Here is a 21,414-nt window from a genome sequence, read left to right as displayed (position 1 = left end):
TAATATCTCAAAGTTTTTTATTGATCATTATATAGAAATTTATATGTGTTAAATAAGTTTTGAAATATTTGCTTGTAATTTAAAATCTATTTCAATTGCCTCATTTGAAATTCTAACTATATAATATTTAAAAGAAAACACAGCATGCATTTTTACTTATCATGCCAAAACTATTTAGGAGGTGTGCATTGAATGAAAGAGAGTTTTTGAAGCAAATAGAGAAAACCAGATTCCAGAAAACTTCCATGTGACCAAGGGCTCCATATCTGATTTGCCGAATAGCCTTCATATAATTCTTTAAATGTTAAATGTATGATCATTGGCAAGGTTTAAAATTAGCCTATAATTAATGGATAGAGAGGTGGATTAGAATCCAATTAATCGGGTTCCAAATTAGATCCGGTTAGTTGTGACCGGACTGATGGTGATGATCCAGACTAATGGTGATGATCCGGACTGGTGGTGATGATTCAAGCTATTGGATGTGATTAAATGATTTACTTATGTACCAAAAAAGCTTGATGATTTAGAGATATATCAAGGGGTCAAAAAATGACCCGTTTAAATAATATGAAGCAATGCATGATTTTAATAGGGGTGCAATCGAGCCGAGTCGAGTAAATAGGCTTGAGCTTGACTTAATTCAAAATACTTGGCTCGAAGCTTGACTCGAGATCGATTAAGTCCTAATATTAAGCTCAAAACTTGACTTAAGGTCTATTAAGTCTTAGTATTAAGTTTGAACTTGACTCGATAAAAAAAAAAAAAATTAATACTCGAGATTAACATGAGTTAATTCGAATATCAACAGGAGCTTGAGGTTTGATCTTTAGTCATAATTTAAAAATATGGTTAAAGAAAACATAAAAAAAAGGTAAGGAGCAAGGAGTTAGGTGAGATTAAAATGTATATATTTTTAAAATATTAAATTAATATTATATACTATAAATAATATATAATATTGTTAAAAGTATATATACTTGACTTAGTCTCGATGACCAAAGACTACTACTCATGAGCTTGGCCATACGAAGCACCACATCCCAGCGATAGTCTACATGTTTCGGTGCACGGCAGGTATTTGGTGATTTGTTGCACAGTCGCTGGTTGTACTGTGTTTGCATAAACTTGCCTTGTGGTGCCCACTTTAGCGATTCAACAACTGTGTGTTGCATCCTATGTCGGAATTATGTTTGCATAAATTTGCTTTGTGTGCCTACTTTAGCCAATCAACAACCACTAGTTGCATCCTATGTGAGTTCCTTACAGGGTGCTTCTAGAGTATCTTGTGTATATTGGCCTTTTTGCATCATAACATCTCAATTCAACTTACACTGAAACGGTACGATAGGGTATGATGCTATGTACAAAATTGATATAACAAAGAACGGAAAACATTACAGATTGGTTGAACCGGTCAACCTATAAGAACTAAAGAATACTTAATTGGCTCCATTCTACTAGTCTTTGACAAGCTTCCACATTGGTGCCAGCCTTAGTAAACCAGGCATGTATTTCTCACAAATTGTTAGATCTGGCATACCTCTTGATAGAGTTAGTAATCTTGGCAATTAGAAATAAAAGTTTTGAAGAGAAAATTCTGATTGCTCGATTGCACTAGAGGTAGAGCAGCTGAAACATATGATAAGTTGCATGAGAAAGATGTATAATTATGAATCAAAAGCTAGTTCTTAAAGCTAACCCCAAATCATTGGGAGAAGTCGAAAGATTGAAAGTTCAGTGCTATATGCGATGCCACTGGTCGGCTTGTGGAGAGCTTCACGTGTGAAGTCTCAAGGTGGGTGCTTGAGGGCCCATCTTCTCCAATGCATGAGTTGCATGGTCCTGTCCCATCAAAGCCTCAATTCGGAGAGCTGAGGCCTCTTGTCCCAAAAGGAGTTTCTACAGCCTATGGGAAGGCAGTATTGAGTCGATCCTGTTTCCATTGCCCATGAGATTAATCCCACCTGTTTATACTCATCTTCACTAGATGTAGAGGTCCAGCTTTGAAAAAGAAGAACCGCTTGCTTTGCCGTTTTCCTCGCTGATTTAGCTTTGAACCGGAAGAGCTTGTTGTTTCTTTCTTTCTAGAGGCTCCAGCAACTGATTGCGATGAGGCTCTATTACTCTAACAAGATACATTGACATAGAGTAAGCAAAAAAACCTGGGCTAAAGTGATTTGAAGAAAGCTTGGGAAGAAGTGAGTATCCAGCGAAGGGGAGCAGAAAAGAGAGTAAAGGAAAAAACACTTTCCATTCAATGAGAACCAAACATACCACTGCACCACACCTACTTTGGCAACTGCCAATAGATGCGCACCACTGATGGACCAAAATTAATTCAGCATTGCATAGAGAACATGACAGAATCCAAGAAATCCAAAACGGAGCACAACAGAGCTGGAGGATTCATACAATATTCACTCGGGCAACTGAGACATTGAGGTTGCAGCGCTGTAGTTCTAGGTTCTTCATTATGCTAACTGAAGCCGCACCATCCTTGGATAGGATCAAGCCACAGCGTTTCCCCAGCTTAACAAGGTCACCAGTGGTAAGCGAGTTGATAAACATAATGTCTTCTTCCTTCAGACCGTGTTCTTCCAACCTAAGGGCTTTAATCTTCTTGCTGCGTAGGCGGGCACTTCTCTTAGCACTGGCGGGTTCCGGATAGGAAGCCGCAACATGATCAGAGATAGCAAGAGATTTTTTTTTAAGGGCACAGAAAACATCAGCCACCTGCACTCTCACCTGGCTATCACCTGGGATGGCGCCAAGTCCTCGCAGAGGAAGAGCAGGTCGAAGCTTGTGAGGTCTTCCCAGCCAAGGTATGTCCTGCTTGTTCGAACCAACACTCCAAAGCCAGCAATGATACTCTCTACTGCCTCTCCATTCCAGCAAATGAGAGGAAGGTCAATCAAACTGAAGCTCACCTTATATTAATTGCAGCTTATGGGGGATACTTGGTCCCATTGGCTCACTAGGAGAGAGAAATCGTCACCCCTTATGTGCCCCAATGCCATCAGCCTCTGAACGACCTCGTTCGAGGGGCAAAAAACAAAGGTGTTCTCCTTAAGTAGCCTTTTGTTGGTCACCCAGGAACCCGCAACCTTGGCTACCTGAGCCAAGGTGACAGCTATGTCGTCGACCTTTATGGGTCTACCAAAAGCTTCACGTATCACCGTGTTGTTCTAGACGTCTCGGTTTTTGACGAGTAGCGACGGTCGTCCATTTTTTTTTTATTTTTTAATTATTATTATTATTATTATTATTATTATTATTATTATTTATTGTTGTTGTTGTTGTAAAAACGGCAATTCATACGACTCAATCTGCCAAAATCAAAGAGAAAGAAAATGATATAAGGAAGAAGATATACCTGCTATACTTGTCCAAATAAACTCTCTGGAGTGCGGCGCAATAAAAAAGACAATTCAGTCGGTAAGATTCCTCCTCCTTGGAATTGTGTGGGATACATAAGCGATTGGGATATGAAGCTTCCATATATCCTTTGGTGGACGGCAGAGAACACTGGGTGCTTCTTCTTTTTTTTTTTGCTAAGGCGGGCGAGTCAGACTATACGAGTACGGACAAATCCAATAAATCAGAAAATAACACATCACAAAATACCCTAGGCAACTCTCTTCCCAGGTCCACAATATGCTGCCAGAGTAGTTAGCCATGTAAGCGGCCCCCCAGTCTGCAATGCCATTGGCCTTCCTAAAACGTGCTTGGCCTGAAATGCCACCCCGTCCCTGGCTATCGCCCAAATATCCTGAAGCAGGGGGTGATCCCAACTCAGACCACTCGGACCCCCTGAATCCAATCTATTACGGTGACTGAGTTACTCTCCAAGATAATAGAATCGGCCCGCAACACGCGGCGAGCGAATATCCACCCAAGCCGCTCCTAGCTCGGCTTCAGAAACAGTGGTGTATGAGAGCTGACAGCCACCAGCGGCTACTACCTTCGAACGTGAGTCCCTGATAACAAAGCCCGCGCCCCCTCTATTCTCTTCATCCAATATCGATCCGTCAAAATTGACTTCGAGGAAGCTAGAGGATGGAAGCTCCCAAGTAAAAAAATATTGTTTATGGCGCTACTCGAGCAAAAGGAGAGTCTCAGACATCCCATTAGGTGCTTCTATGATGGGAACGTTTGGAGGATTGTTGCGCCACTGAACACCGAGAGGGACTGCGTTGGCTCTAGACGCTGGTATCCACGGAGCAGATAAATAGCCACTGGTTCCCATGCAGTGTCCTTGTCGTGGGTAGACCTGACCACGATTCCGGAACCGCCGGTTCCAGTTATGGAACCACCGGTTCCGGTTCCACAAAAACCTAGAATCTTAACTGGAACCGAAAATAGTCGGTTCGGTTTTGGTTCTAGAATCGCCGGTTCCGGTTCCGGTTCTAGACGGTTCCGGTTCCGGTTATAAAATTTTAAAAAAAATAGATTGTGTAATTAATTTGGAAAAAAATTTTAAATACAAATAGATTGTGTAACTAATACAAAATGATAATTTGTACCTCATTTTATTATTTACTCATCAATAGAGGGGGGTCGGTAATTTGGATCTCAAGAATTTGGGTTTGGAACATATATTTTCTTGCCTTTATTTGAGCGGGAGGAAGACATTTTTGATAATTAGATTGAAAAAAATAAAAATATGGGAAGGTTATGGAATGTGTAGAGAATTGGAATAGATTGAATAATTGAGAGAGTGAAATATTGAGAGAGAGATTGGAAGATTGAGTGGTGTGGTGAAAAAATTGATTTGGAGAGGTATATATAGTGTTGGGGATAATTTCGTTTTCCAAAATGCCCCTCAAACTAGTCGTTTTTTAGTTGTTAGGAGGGGTAAAATAGTCGTTTCCCAAAATGCCCCTCAAACTAGCTATTTTTTAGTTGTTATGAGGGGTAAAATAGTTATTTTTTCGGTTCGAACCGGAACCGAACCGCCGGTTCCGGTTCCATCAAACCTGGAACCTTAACCGAACCGTATTCCTTAAGGTTCCGGTTCGGTTAAGATCCATGAGACACGGTTCCGGTTCGATTAAGAACCGTGAAACACGATTCCGATTCCGGTCCGGTTTTTCCTGGTTCGGTTCCCTGGTTAGAACCAAACTATGGTCAGGTCTAGTCATGGGATGCATACGGTATCACAATTAAGTGGGTCTCATGGGGTATCGTGGCACATGGCCCTGAGGGCCTACTCAATTATGTCCCTTGTGGGCAGGTCCATGTTGTAACAACATATTTCTCTAATCATCAAATGAAACAAAATAAAATAAAAATAAGAATAGAAAATAAGCAAATAGCTCGCTTGCCCTTCGCCATCCTATTGAATATAAGGGGCAAAGGCAGAGCATTTTATTTATTTTCTTTTCTTTTCTTTTTGCTTTTAAATTTTCTTTTGAATCGATACGGAGCCAGAAGGGATATCGGTCCCTAACCGCCTGTGAACTTTAAGGTGGCATAGCTCCTGCTCGGACTCCGAGGGCATTTCGGTAACTCGAATCTGGGGTTCAAGAGGGCCACCGCCGAAAGATACAACCCCCCGAGCCCCGCACCTTCACTCGTTCGTCTCGCTCTCTCTTCCTCGATCCAGAAAGGAAGGGGACCAATCGAAATCAGATTCCTTCGCTGCTGTTTGATGGTCACTCCGATTTACGAATTCTAGTTCTCTGTACGGTAATCCTTGTCCGCCTCCTTTTCCTTTCTAAATCTTTGAAACTGAATAAAAGATTTGTAGAAATCCACGGAAATGAACGATTTTTTCAAAACCCTAGCTCTCTCAAGATTTTGACTCTGATTCTTTCTGCTCTACTTTCTCGATTCAGATTGAGTGTCAGTCGCAAGCTGATCGTTTTGTTTGAGTTCATGTACTCTTTGATTAATTGGGGAATTTCCTCTGGGCTCGGTCTTTTCTGCATTTTTCATTCGTGCTTTTTTCTTTTTTTCTGGTTTTTAATTCAACACAGGGAAAAAACTTTAGGCGCCTATCTTTTTCAACGATTATAGTTTTTGATATACCATGTCTAGATTCTTGATTGGTTTGTTTGTTTGGGTAAGAAATACTTCCGCTGTTGACATTTCTATCATCCTTGTCCCCCCTTTCCATTGACTTCCTTTTCTCTGAGTATAAAATCCCACCTAGTCCCCTGCAAGGGAATGAATTCCTAAGGTGTTAGCGGGCAGGCTAATCAAACCTATCCTCCACAGGAATTGGTGCTAAGATATCAGCCAACATGCTAAGAAAACCTTGTCTGTTGTCCTAATGAAATCTTTTGAGATTCATGGTTCTATTTCTATCATTTATTTTATAAATTGATGGTTTTATATTTTTACCTTCAGCTGGAATTCTACTTATTGCTAGTCAAAGTTTGATATGGATTAACGAAGAAGTTTTTTTGTTTTCACTTTGATCATTGATGATGAAGATAACTACATTGTGACTTGTTTTAAATACTTTATGTTAAAATGTTAATAATGATACTTGTAAAACTTGGAAGACTTGCAAAGTTTCAGATCAGGCAATAGCTGGCATGTGGCGGCAACTGCAGGGGGTAATTGATGTGTGCACTAGTCATATGGAGGCCAATGCCATGATCATAATCAGTGAATCGTTGGTGTAAATTCATCCATGATGGTGGGTGTGTACATTGGGATGGGGGAGTAGAAAGCATACGGGAGGAAGGGAGAGGATTTGCTCTTTCTTGTTCTCTTTCCTTTTTCTTGTCTTTTTTTTCCATGCATTTAGATTTGTTTTGAGCAAAGTCCGCCGAACCGATATCAGGACCCGTACCGGTCGGTAGATGAGTTAGTATGGTAGGGCGTGCCAGTTCCATAGCGGCATACCTTTTTTTTCTTTGTGGAGTTTTTAAGTCGATTTAATTGATAATCACTCTTTTTAAATTTTTTAAATTATTTTAAGTCAAATTTGATTTTTTTGATATTTTTTTGATATTTTTTATTTTTTTAATTTTTTTTATTTCTATGATCTAGGTTTAACCTAAATGATGCATCTTATTATTTAAAACAATACAAATCATAAAATAATTAGTGAGATGCTGTGTGCTACAAGAAGCAACATGAAATATCTTCAAACCAAGTAGTGAGATGAAAATTATAAAATAACATAATTAATTACATATATTTAATATACAATATACATATTGATATTTAAAATCTCATCAAATGGCGATGCCTCTCATAGATATTCAGATCATCAGTATAGTCAGGAGGCACATCGGCCCATGTCTCTAACCAAATGGTGTTGTAGTCTTATATGTTCAACCCAGAAGGAACGCGCTTCGAATTATATGCACTCTCGGATCTCTCGCTGAAGCTTTGGCTTCGAGAAGTGTCCTTTGGCTGATAAAATGGCTATGAAGAAGCCCATCCGAATAAGCTGATAACAAAATTCGATCTGTAAGATGCTCCAGGCTGCGTAGGGTGGTAATCACCGGAAGATGTTTCAGACGCACCATATCCATATCCGTATCCATATGGGTCATAAGCTATCTGTGGCTGCGGGTAATATGATCTAATATACGACTCAAAACCAGATACATCTATGGATTTTACTTCATGTGCGAGATCATCTGCGGCTGCATTGTGTTCTCCTAAATGACCTTGAGGAGCCCATCTTCTATATGCATTTGGATCATTACGGGCTTCATCAAATCGTGCACCGTCGTTTCTATCCTGTATAATATGCATAAACTAGGATTTACCGGTGAATCAAAGACCACCCTGCAGTTGTATCTCATAAATGGTGGTATCCCGTCCTCTACTTTTCTAGCTAGCAGTTTCATGACCATCAGAACTGCTGCTTCTGGTCTCTGAATTTGAGTGAACTGACTTCTTCTCGACACTCTCTATTGAGGCTGCAAGTGCCTTTTGTTTTCTTTTTATTCTTCTTATCCTTCGTGTCACTTGCTGTCTGCTTACCCTTCGTGTCCCTCTTTGCCTGGCTGTGTTGGAAAGATATGTCGCCTTTCTGACCGAGTTGACCGGATAGCATAGTGGCCTCATCTAAGCATCTCTCGATCATATCTCCGAGAGAATATCTCTGAGAAGGAGTTATGTGGTAACCGGCTCTTCTGTGGCTACGTGGAAGGATGCGTGGAATATTGTTTTCTGCCCATTGCCTTGCATCGACCCTAGCCTCGCTGGCTACGAAATTGGCCGGTCATGGAGGCGATCATCGCTTATGAAGATCTGGCTCCTGCTGCTGGCCCATAGCCATCTGATTATAGGATCATCCTTATCATCAACCAAAGCACTATGGATCGGATCTGTATACTTTAGGTCCACTTTTCTCTAAATGCACTTCAGCCTCAACTTTAGATTGTAGTGAATATATACAAAGTCGTTAAGGCGCTTCTGTGTCAAACGGTTTCTTTGTTTGTTGTGGATGAGGGCGAAGGTGGACCAGTTGCGCTCACAGTCACTCGAGGAAACCGTCTGAAAGAGGATCCGGTCAATCCAAAATGAATCCACCATTCAATTGCAAAAATATTGAAAAAAATTATATATAAGATAGTACCATATTAGTAACCATTTAATGCCAGGTAAATGTCTTCCTGATATGTAATATACTTGAATTCATACTTTTCTTACTTACATCAGCTGCTGAGACTCCAAAGCTGTGCCCTCTCTAAATATTTTGGTTTGTGAAAAAAAACTGCATTGTACTATGTTAATAATTAAAAATACCAGTTAAGTTACACATGTCACTGAAGTTAACTAACCTCTTGTAGACATAGAGCTGCGACTTCTGGATCAGGCTTCATCTTGTAAATTATATTATACAGAGCGGTCAGAAGTTTGTCATAAATATCGATTCCAGCTACGGTATGCTGAAACAGAGGGTTCAGGTAGTATGCTGTAGATAGAGTTCGATATTTTCTTAGTAAATTATACAAGTACAGGAGCAGTCTAATTTTCAATGTTCTTACTTACCTGCTATATGCAAGTACCTACCCATGTGGTAGTTCCACCACCACTCAATGATGTATATGTACGCGTGGGCATATGTTGGATTTGCCTCCATAATCTGAATTTTTGCCTTCTCCATAATGTGATACAAGAAGCCCATCTGGGGGTACCTCTCATTGTCCACGATCCGAAGCACTTCATATAATGGTATGATAGCCTTCACTATTGTAGTGGCCCGCTGTCAGAATATCTACCTCGTCACCAAGTCCTCGACAATACTTCCTTCAGTGTCGATCCTCATATATCTACTTTTTGTTACTCAGGACTGACAAATATTTAACATAGGGCTGCTTTCTTCTTAAGAAGGCTATCAAGTACAACGTAGTTGGTAGTAAACCGTGTGATTTTTGGTCTTAAGATCTCTTCCTCTGCATACCTCCTTATCAGTGAAAGGACTCATGCATGGTTACAAATATATCTAGTGATGGTTTGGGCTGTCTCCACTATCTCAACATGAGGTCGATACAATGTGCAGCATATGGAATCTAAAAAGTATGTGGCTGCCGCTCCACAAGATTTCCCCGATGGCTTTATATTGTGGCCCATTATTAGTGATGACCTGTACGACATTTCCCTTTCCTACTTAATAAATCACCTTCTCCATCAGTTTGAGAATGTACGTGGTGTCGTGCACGTGATCAAAAGCACCAATCGACTTGTGAAAGAAAGCTTTTGTATCACAATATGTCAGAAAGTTGATAATACTTTGCTTGGTAGGACCGGTCCAACTATTACACATTACCGTCAGTCCATGTGTATGCAACTTGCTCTCGTATGGGGCAATCCATTTCTCCAGCTCCTTATTACTGTCAAGAAGCTCACCGTAGATGTCCTTCAGGCTTGGATGATCTACATCGGGATCGACAGTCGTATGGTGGAAATGGAAGACCTATAGTACGTATTGTCTGCCACATTCAGTGGGATGTGGCTGAAGTGGTATCAAGATTCAATAGCTCGCCACATATCCTTCTTATTCTTCTTCAACATTGAGTCAATCCTCTGGTTCTTCCAATCTCTGCTAGAGAAGGTATATGGATGTATATCATCGATTGCTGCTCCTCGTGGAATCTTTCTGGATGACTTCTTTTTGCTGCCAAAAGCTCCTAACATAGATGCAATACGACCATCACCTCTGTTGATGGCCTTTCTGACTGAGGAGGTTCTTCTGAGCTCTGGATCTGCACTGCTGCTCATAGAATCGAAGCCTGACTTATAATATGAGGGCTCAAATCGACCCCTATGCCTGGCCACCTCATTCTGCTGCCATTATTCATCCAAGCTCGCTTGCATGGCAACCTGAATCTGTGCCTCCTCGTCAGTTGGAGCGGACACCTCCTCTGACTCTCTAGAGTAATAGAGAGGTGGTTCTGCCGCTCGAAGTTCCACCTCCGCCTTCTTCTTGGAAATCCTCTACTTCGCTGCTCTGAAATAATCGAAGTGCTTCTTCATCAGCTGTCAAACCTCATGTAGGCATTTTTGGCACATAGATGCATCATGTAACCACCAGCTAACTATTGCTTCAACTTGGTTACCTCTTCTTCCTTGAACTCTGTGTTGCACTAGTTGTACTTTCAATGGTACCGATCATAGAGCATTTGCCCAGGATCTTAACCAATTTCATGTTCTGACTCCTTTTTTCTTAATGGCTCTATTTTTACGAAATTTATCAACTACATTAATTTATCAATTTTTTAAAAATGGCAAAATTTTGTTATGATGAAAATAAATTTTTTTACACCAGAAAATATATTTGATTTATCTAATTCATAATATTATTTTTTTATATATTTTTGCTTATTTATATGTTTTTAATAATTTTTAGATTAAAAAATATGTTTAAATATCATAAATTCAGAAAAATATATTTTCTGCTTTTGAAATTACTTCTGAATTATGTAATACATACTACTAATTTTTCATAATTTTTGCTGTTATTTATATATTTTTAATTATTTTTTAAATTTTTAAAATAATTTTAAAATATTAATATTTCAAAAATTAATTTTTGCTCAGATCAATGTAAAACCCAATAATAGATGCTGTATATATTTTTTTTAGACTCTTGGGCATGCATTAAAGGCTACTTATTTCTCATTTTTTTTTTCAAATTTAGGCCTAGGTCACTATGCGCATGATCGCAGCAAAATTTGAATAAATGGATACCAAATTTTGCTGGAGAGTAGTTTGCATGCCTCTAAATATGCTTCTAATTTTATATTTTTTAATTTTTATTCTTTTTAATATTTTTTTATTTTTTAATCCAAAAATATATTTTTAATTGTAAAAATTATATATAGTCCAAAAATTTAAAATTTTTATGTCTTTGTTTAGTTCGTCTATAGATGTACAACATATAATAAAATCAAGCCCAAATAAAAAAATTTGGCATGATCTCTCAATTTTTGGGCTATTTTTTCAAGCTAAAAAAAAAGAGAAAATGAGATAGGAGAGAAGAAGCACACCTTATTTAAGCTTAGATCTTTTTTTTGAAATACTAAATCAGTATGATTTTTGCCGTGAAGGGAAGAGGGAAAGGCAGAAAGTTTTCCACCACTTACAAATGTTGTTAGGAAGGCCTTCTCGAGCCTTTCCAACATTCTTTTAACACTAGACAAAGGAAAAGGGAGGGGCCTGGTGCACGATCTGCATCTTCAAAATAAACTGATCTATAATGCCTAAAATGACCATTGCCAATGACCAAAAATTAAAAGTTTCAACTTTTAATTTTTACGATCAGTGTTTTTGGTTACACCCAACTTATGCATAAGGTGGTCCTGAAACCATCAATTTCAATGTTGGGGTAGATTTATGGTTACAGAGCTTTTAAATAATTGAACTTTGGTTTACACTTTTTTTTGGTGAAAGATATATGTAGATAATTTAAGATATCTAGTTAAAAATCAATTGTTTCCTTTCCAATTTACTGCCTACAATATGTTTTAACATACTTGCTCTTTATCATCCATTTTGGGTCCATTTGGTGCATATTAAGAACTTCTAACAACATAAGTGTATGCATACATATGCATATATATATATATATATATATATATATACATACATACATACATACATATATATACATACATATCCATATATATATACATATCCATATATATGTACATATATATATATATATATATATATATATATATATGTTATCATGTTTTAAGTCCTTTAAATATTTTCAATAATGATTAACTGCTTGGATCCTCAATTTAAAAGGCCCATTATCCATTTTGTGTCAGTAGAATTGAGACTGCTAATATACAAAAGCAGTGATAAAAAAATCTAAATTGAAAATTCATTACTATTAAACATAATTTAAACATATAAAGCATCTATTGGCCAAAAACTCAAGGGGTTGATATTTTCTACTTATGCATCAATTATTCCCATAATAGAAAATTTAATAACACAGTTTAATGTTTAGATTTGATTTATGGTTTAGAAGCACTCTGATTCATTTTTTCATGTCTATATCAAGATCAATGACAGCTAGTATTGGTGGAGAGTCCCGGTCTATTGTAAATTATGGGGTTTATTCTGTAGCATTACTGATGCCATTTTAGGAGTATGTAAGCAGTTGTCAATAAAATCCTGCAAACAAATTGGAGTCGAGTATTTTGTAGCATAAAACAAATCCTAAAATATACATTTACTAAAGTGATTTAATTGCTGTTTTTAAATATTAAAGCTCTTTAACTGCTGTTTTTAAATATTAAATCTCTCTTTTCTTCCAGAAGTTTTTAGAATTGCTAATGTTTTTGTATTCTTGAAGTCCCATTTCTTTCAAACAATTTGCTTGATGGCTGGCTTTTTTTTCTTGAACATATTTTTTTGCAAATCAAAAGTATGCAAATGACTAGTTACTGAAAATGTAGAATGCAAGATCCTTTTGAATTATCTAGGGTGGGGAACTAACTGGATGCTTTGTGGGTCCCTAGTATCAGTTAATCACCAGAAGAAATAAGTCCATGGAGGTTGATCTGTCAGAAGGGAGTAATTATCAGACTCCATCTTCAAATGGAAAGCTCCTAGTTGCCACACCTGTTGCAGGTGGTTCATCTGGTGAAGGCTTGCCTTATGCTCCTGAAGATTGGCCCAATCCTGGAGATAAATGGCGGTGGAAAGTAGGGAATAGAAAAACTGCTTCTGGCCACTGGGTTGATAGATATCTTTATCCCCCTGCCCATTTTCCAAAAGCTACTGGCAAAAAGTCGGGATTTCCAAGCAGATTATCACTTGAAGAATACATTCGGAAGGAATTTTCTGACAAGGATGTTGATTCCTTTTTTGCATCTTTTATTTGGAGGGTTCCTTGCGCTGGTCACACTCCAAGAAAAGGTTCAACTTCATTGAGTATGTGTCTTCTTCTACTATTATCTTTTATACTGCTAAATCTATCCTGTTAAAATAGTCTTGTTGTACTGGATTTGGTTTTAAGTCTGTACTTCTGTTTTATTAAATTTGCATTCAAATTGATTTAGTACTGATATTGTCACTTTATTAACTGAATCTCTGTATTGCATCATTCATAGAAAATCTTAGTGAATGTGTGCTTTTCAAGCATTCTTCAGACACAAATTACAGTTATTAGTTATCCTTGAGATGAGTTAATAAACTGCCTAAGTTTTCCTCATTACCTCCCCTGTGAATAATCACAATTGCAAAAAGATGATAATGGAAGCACTTCTTCTCCATCAAGCAAAAAAAATAGAAACAAAAGAAGAAGAAAAAGGATAAAACTGGTATCGAAGCGAAAATCAACATTTTGCGGCTGTGATACATGCACCTGTATGTGACAATAGGTAACTGGTACATATGTGGAAGATAAGATTTTGATGTTGAAAACCCAAGTTATCTTTACTTTTCAGTATCATCAGTGGTGCTACTTCTAAATGTAAAATTTGGTAAAACAAAGCCTGGACTACTATGTTGTCTTCAATCACGAACCTGGATTGTTAAAAGTATTTGACATTGTTTCTAAATCATCGACAGAAATTGAGAAATCATTGATAATGCAGATATACATGTAGTAGTTTTTTTTTATCTTTCTTGGTAGGTAGATAGATATCAGTTGGTATGACAATAGTATTTTGACAATATGGTTTTGTTTCAGTAACCATCGGGGTAGTCATAATAGTCTTAATGTTGGCTGAATTTTGCCTCTGAATCTTCATTATGCCAATAAGTTATGTGACACTTGTGGTCTATTTCATATAATATTTAAAAAGGTTAATTGATTTCCTTATGATCTTTCTTTTCGTGGAACTCAACTGGTATTTCTACTTATTATCTCAGACTACATCAAGTACCCCAAGTGTTTACTCTGATTTCCTTTCCCATGTTCACAATTGATATCCTGTGATAGTTAACAGTCTTTCAAATGGGAACTGCTTGGGCAACTGGTTAACAGCATGGAAATCATAGCATCATGTATTAGATGATATTTTTCATCCCTTGCATCTGTTTAAACTATTATTTTATGGAGGCTCTGCTGGTGTCACAGGTAGAAGATGGTGCGACATCAGCCTTTACATATTTGGGTACTATTAACTGGTGTCCTTAAAAGTGCTCTGTTCAGATACCATAATATCACCCTCTTTCACTATCTTTTGACAACCATAGAAACCCTATGTCATCATTGTCTTCATTTGGCATTACAAATCAAGGTTCATATTGCAGTTGGATCTTGTTTTAGCCATTGATTATCAGTCTGGTGTCAACTCTCCACCAGAAGTCGATTAATTATGCATTACTAGATTGTACAAGTGTTGAAGAAACTCACCAGATCTACAAGAAAAGAAGGGTATCTACGTTTGTCAAGTTTAATATGTTAGTTGGTCAAGTTTTTTCTTTATTTCCATTAATTCTTATTTTTTCTATATTACTAGATTCCCAGGTATATTTCTGTGCACCAACTACTTTAATTATTATCTTTTCCTAGAAAAGAATGCTTTAATTATTACATTGCTGCATTGACCAAGTAGATGCAAGAATTGCATACTCTATTGTAGAATGCAAGTCCAGTGCTTCTGTCTTTCTTGATTTATAACCCCATTCCGTTATTTCATTCTTCTATATCAATGCCACCCCATTGTAGGTGTAATAGTTCCAAATTAAATCTATTTATATTTTTCAAGATATTACTGTTCTAGATAATTATATTCATCCACTAGTGCTGATACTTGCATGCCTGTGTTCAAATTTTGCAGGTACTGAGAAAAACTTACATATTCATGTATCTCCATATAGTTTGGACATGAGTGAATGTTCTGGATCTGTATCAGAAATGTGGGTTGGGGGTTGTAAAGCTGGAAATAAGATGTGCAACCTCCAAGAGAAAGAACGAAGCAATGGATTGCCAGCCAAGGATTGTGATATCTGCTGCAGTGAATATGGTTTCTGTCGTGACTGTTGTTGTATCCTGTGCTGCAAAACTGTTGATTGGGTATATGGAGCTTATAGTTTTATTAGATGTGAGGCAATTGTGGATGCGAATCTTATCTGTGGGCATGTTGCACATATTGAATGTGCCCTTCGTTCTTACATGGGTGGGACTGTTGGAGGAACCATTGGTTTGGATGTGGAATATTTTTGCAGACGCTGTGACAATAAATCCGACCTTATGTCACATGTGACCAAGCTTATAAGAACATGTGAATCTCTTGACTCCAGGAATGATATTGAAAAAATTCTAAATTTGGGCTTTTGCATCTTGCGTGGCTCTGAACGAATGGGAGCAAAGAGCTTGCAGAACCGGATTGGATTGATCTTGCTTAAGGTACTATTTTTATGATTTAGTTTTCACTCTGAGCTACTGCGTATGTAATGAAATGGGAATTTCTTCCCTCCCCTTATTTATGATTTCTCAACCAACAGCATGATGTGTGATATTTGATCCAGCTTAAACAAGGTGTTCCTCTTGGTGAAATCTGGAAGATGGAGGATAGCATCTCATTGCCTACTGCAGGTCAGATTTTCTTATACTTTTTCTCAGGAGATTAGCACTGTGACACTCATCACATTTGTTACAGTCAGTACTAGTCGGTATAAATAAAGTAGTATTATAAAAATGCCGGTAGAGGTGTAAATTAAGCCTATGTTCAAATGTTGATTCCTAGTACCATAAAACATCATTCTGACTTGTAAATATTTTTAAGTACATGGGCAATAGCACTGTACAAGTATTTTAGTCTCAGTTGCCCAAATATTTTTGGTCCTTCACCCACCATCTATTCTAATCTCATTTCAGGAAAGCCTGGATGTTTCGTTAAAGGTTGCTTGAGTGCTTTTACCATCTGCTTTGCTCAGTCTTAAATTTTCTAAGCCTGCATAAGACTTTTATTGTAGTTCAGTTTTCTTTAAGCCATTAACATTTAACATCAACGCTTAGGATGGAATGCAGATATTGATATGTTTGTTATCTAATGGGAATCTTTTCCTGCAGGAGCAAGGTAACTTTTTAAATCATGTTTTTATCTTCTTTGAAGTATTTTCAGTTGGCTGGGTCTTGTGCTTGACAAGCCTTCCAATTCTTCTCACGGCACTTGTAAAAGTTCATGGGATGACTTTCTGATAAAATCTGTCCTGTATTGCCAAAAAATTAGTGCCATGTACTTTGTTAAACATCGATCAAATTGTTAAGGTAATCACATAGCATGCTTGATAGTCTATCAGCATTAGATTTACATTAAACATCAATCGAAGAATCTCCATGGATGTGGAGATTTGTGGGTATTATGTCGTCAGAATATTGTAACACCAACAAATAGTTGGTAAAGGGCTCTGGTGTAAACTGTACTTATTGCAGAAAACTCATCACTGAAGGTTTCCTAACAGATGCCCGTGAACAAACAAAATTATTTGAGGCAGCTCCAAATCTTGGCATAGGTGTTTTTTGGAACCACACCCATAAAAGTAAATAAGAAAAATGCTAAGGGAAAAGGTTGTGAAGAAACATTTCTCTAGCTCAAATGCATGCATCATCAAGGAGAGGCATTTTGAAGAACATTGAGAAAATTGAGATATTGACACTCTTTTGCTGCAAGTTCTTTCTCAAGCAAAAATTCTAGACATTTATCATTATTGGCCATCTCAATCTCACAATAGGCACCTATCAGTAAATAACACTCATCAAGCCCACTTTGAGCTCTAATTGTTGTTTTAAAATGCGGTCTAGTGCAGCTGCATATGCATATAAGGCTTAGTGACTATACTGCAGTGTTATTTGGCTGCATAATGAGCCACTAAGAGCCTACTTATGCCTAAATAACTTGCATATGAAGCCCAAGTGTATATGAATTGTGATGACAATTGCTTGTTTTTTGATAAGTCACTTCCCAAAAAAAGAAGATCAACTTTTGACTAAAATCTGTCATTGTTTTAAAATATAGCTGTGATTTTGCTATAGCGCACTATAGCGGTTTCAGACCAAAACTGCTCCAATATTTGCCATGGTGGCTTCATATAGTGTTTGGGCATATAGCTCCCAATATAGAGGGTCAGAAGCTACCATAGCAGCTGCCATTTCTATTGCTTTACTGCTGGTGCAATGTTCCATTAATGTTGTTAAGATTGGGATCAAGTCGTAAATTGTAAGAGGGGTTATTGGACCAAATCATGGATAGTGAGTTTTTTTTTATTTCTTTTAAAATTAAAAATATTAACAAATACTAAACTTTGAAGAATGAGTCAATTACAAAGTAGATGAATGAAGAATAATAGGCCATGCATATAAGTAATCCAGATATCATCATTATAATTTCATATATAGCAAATGGGTCATGTATCATGTCTAATTATTGAGAATCGTTATATATAACCAATCATTTTAAATATCCTTTGAGGCAGAATATTTTAGGAAATAAAGAGTCAAATTTAAACAAATGATTGTAAATATCAAAATTGCCTTTTGATTCCATGAACTCCAAGTTTTTCTTTAATTTTATTTTTATAAAATTATATAACATTTGCCAATTTTATAAGCTTGGACCTATTAGAGATGAATAAGTAATTCCAGAGGACATATAATTAATAAACTGTATAAATGGATTTTCGCTTGGCTACATCGGCCCCTTATCTAGCTAAAAGATTTTCTCTTTTTTTTTCAATTCATCGTTGTTGTATTTATTCATTTTCCATGCTTAGATCTGGAAATTTTCTGGAAAACTAATTATAGGTTCAGCCAATTTTGTTCTTTTAACTAGCCAAGGAAGAATTTGCAAATTGTGATGAAACCTGTTGGGAATATTCTAGATATCTAATCCCTATTATTAATAACCAGACCAAGGTAATCTTACTCCATTGTTCTTATCAAACCCACCATAAAATTATAAATCAAGTACCATGGAAGCTATTTTTCTCTGTCGGAGGTTGCAAAATATAGAGAAAATAGGCAAGATCTTCAAATGGTTTGTATTAATTTAAAGAAAGCATATGATAAAGTCTCTATTGAGAAGTCTTATGATGGATGCTAGAAAAGAAAGGAGTTTTTGTTTGTTATATTAATGTGGTTAAGGATATGTATCATGGAGCAGTTACTAGTATGTGAATTTCCAATCACAATAAGTTTGCACCACAAATCTGCTTTGAGTTCTTACTTTTTACGCTAGTTATGGATGAGCTTTTTAGGTATATTCAAGATGATATTCCTTGTTACATGCTACTTGTGGATGATATAGTCTTAGTGGATGAAACTATGGTGAAGGTTAATCTTAAGTTGGAATTATGGAGGAGTACATTAGAATCTAAGCATTTTAGATTAAACAGTACCAAGACAAAATACATGGATTGTAGTTATATTCAACTTAGGATTAAAAATAAAGGTGAGGTGAAAATTGAGGATCATGAAGTTCCTAAGAGTGATTATTTTCGATATTTAGGATCAATTTTGAGTGCGTTGGATTTTTTCCTGCCAAACCTTTCATGACTAGGAGATACTCAATTTAATTCCATTCACACAAAGCTGTTACTTTTGTCATGACCTTGGTGATATATAAATATTTAAAGAATAGCAATGCAAGGCTTGAAATATTATGAGAACATGTGTTGTCCTTGTTTTGTTTCAACTTTTTTGTTCAGTGACGTTTAATGTCGCTCTTGATGGTCAATATCCTTATCTTACATGTGAATTCCTGTCGGTAGTTCCATGATTCATCTTTGGGGAGTCATATAGCAGCTTCTAGGAAAATGTTGACAATGTTTTTTTTTAATTTTTCAAGAAATATTGATATTAGATTTTATATACTATCTCTTTTTCAGAATTTGATATTTCCATCCAATCTATATTTGTAAATTTACAAAGCTTTCCTTTTCAATTCAGGAGATACCTCCCATCTTGGAAATGAGATAACAATTTTAGGGGCACCAGACATTACAAGATATAAAATAAATGAGGGTCTCAAAGAGGAGGTCGAACTTCTGCAAAAGAATGATACAGTTGATGGGGGAGCTCAGCTGTCAGATTATGATAATGTGTCTGTGAAGCTTGAAGATGATATAGACAAGATACTTCAAGAATTGAAAAGTTCACAAGAGCTGGACTGTAAAATTGTGGAGGAAAAGCTTTATGATCAGAAAGATTACCTTCTCAGTTTATATCAACAGCTTGATTCAGAAAGATCAGCTCTTGCAAATCCTATTTCTATTTTACCTAATGGGGGTGATTGTGATAATCTTCTTGCCAATGTTCTGGACAGAGTGGATCAAATAAGGCATGAGGAGGAAAAACTCCGGAATATGATGAAAATAGCTAAAGGCTTTGGACAAACCAACAAAAGTATCCTTCATGAACACTTTGGGCTAACCTCTGATAATTGAACAAAGTATCTATATCAGTTTACATTGTTATGTTATATATCTTGTTTTCACAATTGAGAAAAAGGATAACATTATTAATATTTTCTTAAGAAATAAATGTACTACAATTGATATGTTATTCTTTGTTTTATCCTGTGTGCCATAATTTAGTTGGTAAATCACCAATGTCAGTCACTCTAATTTTTCATTTATTTGAAGTGGAACTGAGGGTCTCTTCATGTAATATGCTGGCTACTTATCTGCGTGGTAGCTTCATGATCAACATTTTCTCTGTATCAACTGGGAGCCAGTCTCCTATTCATTCATTTTTTTCATGATCTTTGACTGTTGGTTATAGGTATTCTGATGGCCGCATAGGCCTCTTTTTATCTCTGTTTGTAGTCTATAATAATTGCTGATGTTTCACTTTTCATCTTGGTGCTTACAATCATCTAAACACGATTAGGTTTATGAAATGCAAAGGAAGCACGCATTTCCAGGTCACTGCCCCAGTTTTTTTACATTTATGGAGCTGGGAAAACACTTGATATTTGGGATGTTCTTAATATCATAAGAGGGGTATGAATCTAAAATAGAGTAAGCATGGACAGGTTTATAATCTCATTCAATCAGATGGTTTAGATTTTTCTGCATTTCCGTGCATTGATGGAATATATCAAGTACCTACCATCTTGACTTCTCTGGTTCATATCACCATTCTTCATTCTCTCTGGGAAATCTTCTCAGATGAACCTGGTAAATCAGCTCCATTATTCCCTGTTCCGCTGTCTATTAACTTCTTTTCATAAATCAAGCTGTTCGTATATAATCCTGGTTGAAGTAGTTAAAGAATGACTTGTCCGTTATGCTAAATATTTCTTGTGCTTAGAAATAGCATGGCCATGAGATGCAGGTATGGAGCTGGACACAAATTAATCTCGTATGGTGCTTTCAGTTGGCATGAGTCTTATTTGCAACAGCTTGCATGTCATAGGACCTTGCTTGATGTTAATCATCTTTCCTTTGGAAGTTGATATATTCCATAGATGATACATTTGCTTTCACTATTGGGTTTCTTGCTACTTTAATATGGCTGGAAGCAGCAAATTGATCTTTTGGTTCTGTTGATCTGGCCATACCTGATGACATTGCTCGAGACACCTGGTTCCAGTTCCAGATGGAATTCAGGTTATACCCAATGCAATCCAACAATTCCTGCATACATCCAGTTATCCAGGTTTATTGATAGCCAACCCAAACCATCCTTAATGAATAAGGTAAGCAGTCGAGTTCTTGGTCTAAATTGTCATTTTCAAACCTTTCCTAGACCGAGTTGATGTCAAGTCAAACTTGCACCCATACCAGCCCTGCTTGCCCTGTATTATTAGACTTTGTTGACTTAGTTTTGGATTTGGGTGGAAATGAGTTTGAGGCTTCTGGTGCAGCTGAACTGAATCATGCCACAGAAGGTCATCCTAGAATCCATCATTCCCCATCCATCGTCCCCTCCTTTTTGTTTTTGCTTTTAATGCAGATGATGCCCTAAAAGAGCATGGAAACTGAGTTATATGCCAGAGACTGGTGTTGCAAACCAACCCTGCTGCACCT

At 36.9% G+C, this 21,414-nt stretch overlaps 1 protein-coding gene across 4 annotated transcripts; it reads left to right on the top strand.

Moving 5' to 3' along the window:
* Positions 1 to 5,366: 5,366 nt before the first annotated feature.
* Positions 5,367 to 20,018, top strand: LOC103716965 (protein OBERON 1). 4 transcript variants are annotated; one of them, XM_008805186.4, is made up of 5 exons: positions 5,367 to 5,686; positions 12,951 to 13,365; positions 15,222 to 15,790; positions 15,913 to 15,979; positions 19,331 to 20,018. In XM_008805186.4, the coding sequence occupies exons 2-5, from the start codon at positions 12,981 to 12,983 to the stop codon at positions 19,825 to 19,827; spliced, it is 1,518 nt and encodes a 505-aa protein (XP_008803408.1). In that variant the 5' UTR covers positions 5,367 to 5,686; positions 12,951 to 12,980; the 3' UTR covers positions 19,828 to 20,018. The 4 variants fall into 4 exon arrangements, with proteins under 4 accessions (XP_008803408.1, XP_038972253.1, XP_026664208.1 ...); XM_039116325.1 differs by having other exon boundaries at positions 5,505 to 5,686; positions 12,957 to 13,365; XM_026808407.2 differs by having other exon boundaries at positions 5,505 to 5,691; positions 12,957 to 13,365.
* The last annotated feature ends 1,396 nt before the right edge of the window (positions 20,019 to 21,414 follow it).

This window comes from Phoenix dactylifera, unplaced genomic scaffold (genome assembly GCF_009389715.1).
Source record: "Phoenix dactylifera cultivar Barhee BC4 unplaced genomic scaffold, palm_55x_up_171113_PBpolish2nd_filt_p 000085F, whole genome shotgun sequence".
NCBI lineage: Eukaryota > Viridiplantae > Streptophyta > Magnoliopsida > Arecales > Arecaceae > Phoenix > Phoenix dactylifera.
The sequence above is the reverse complement of the archived record's forward strand: the minus strand, read 5'-3'. Positions and strand labels throughout refer to the sequence as shown.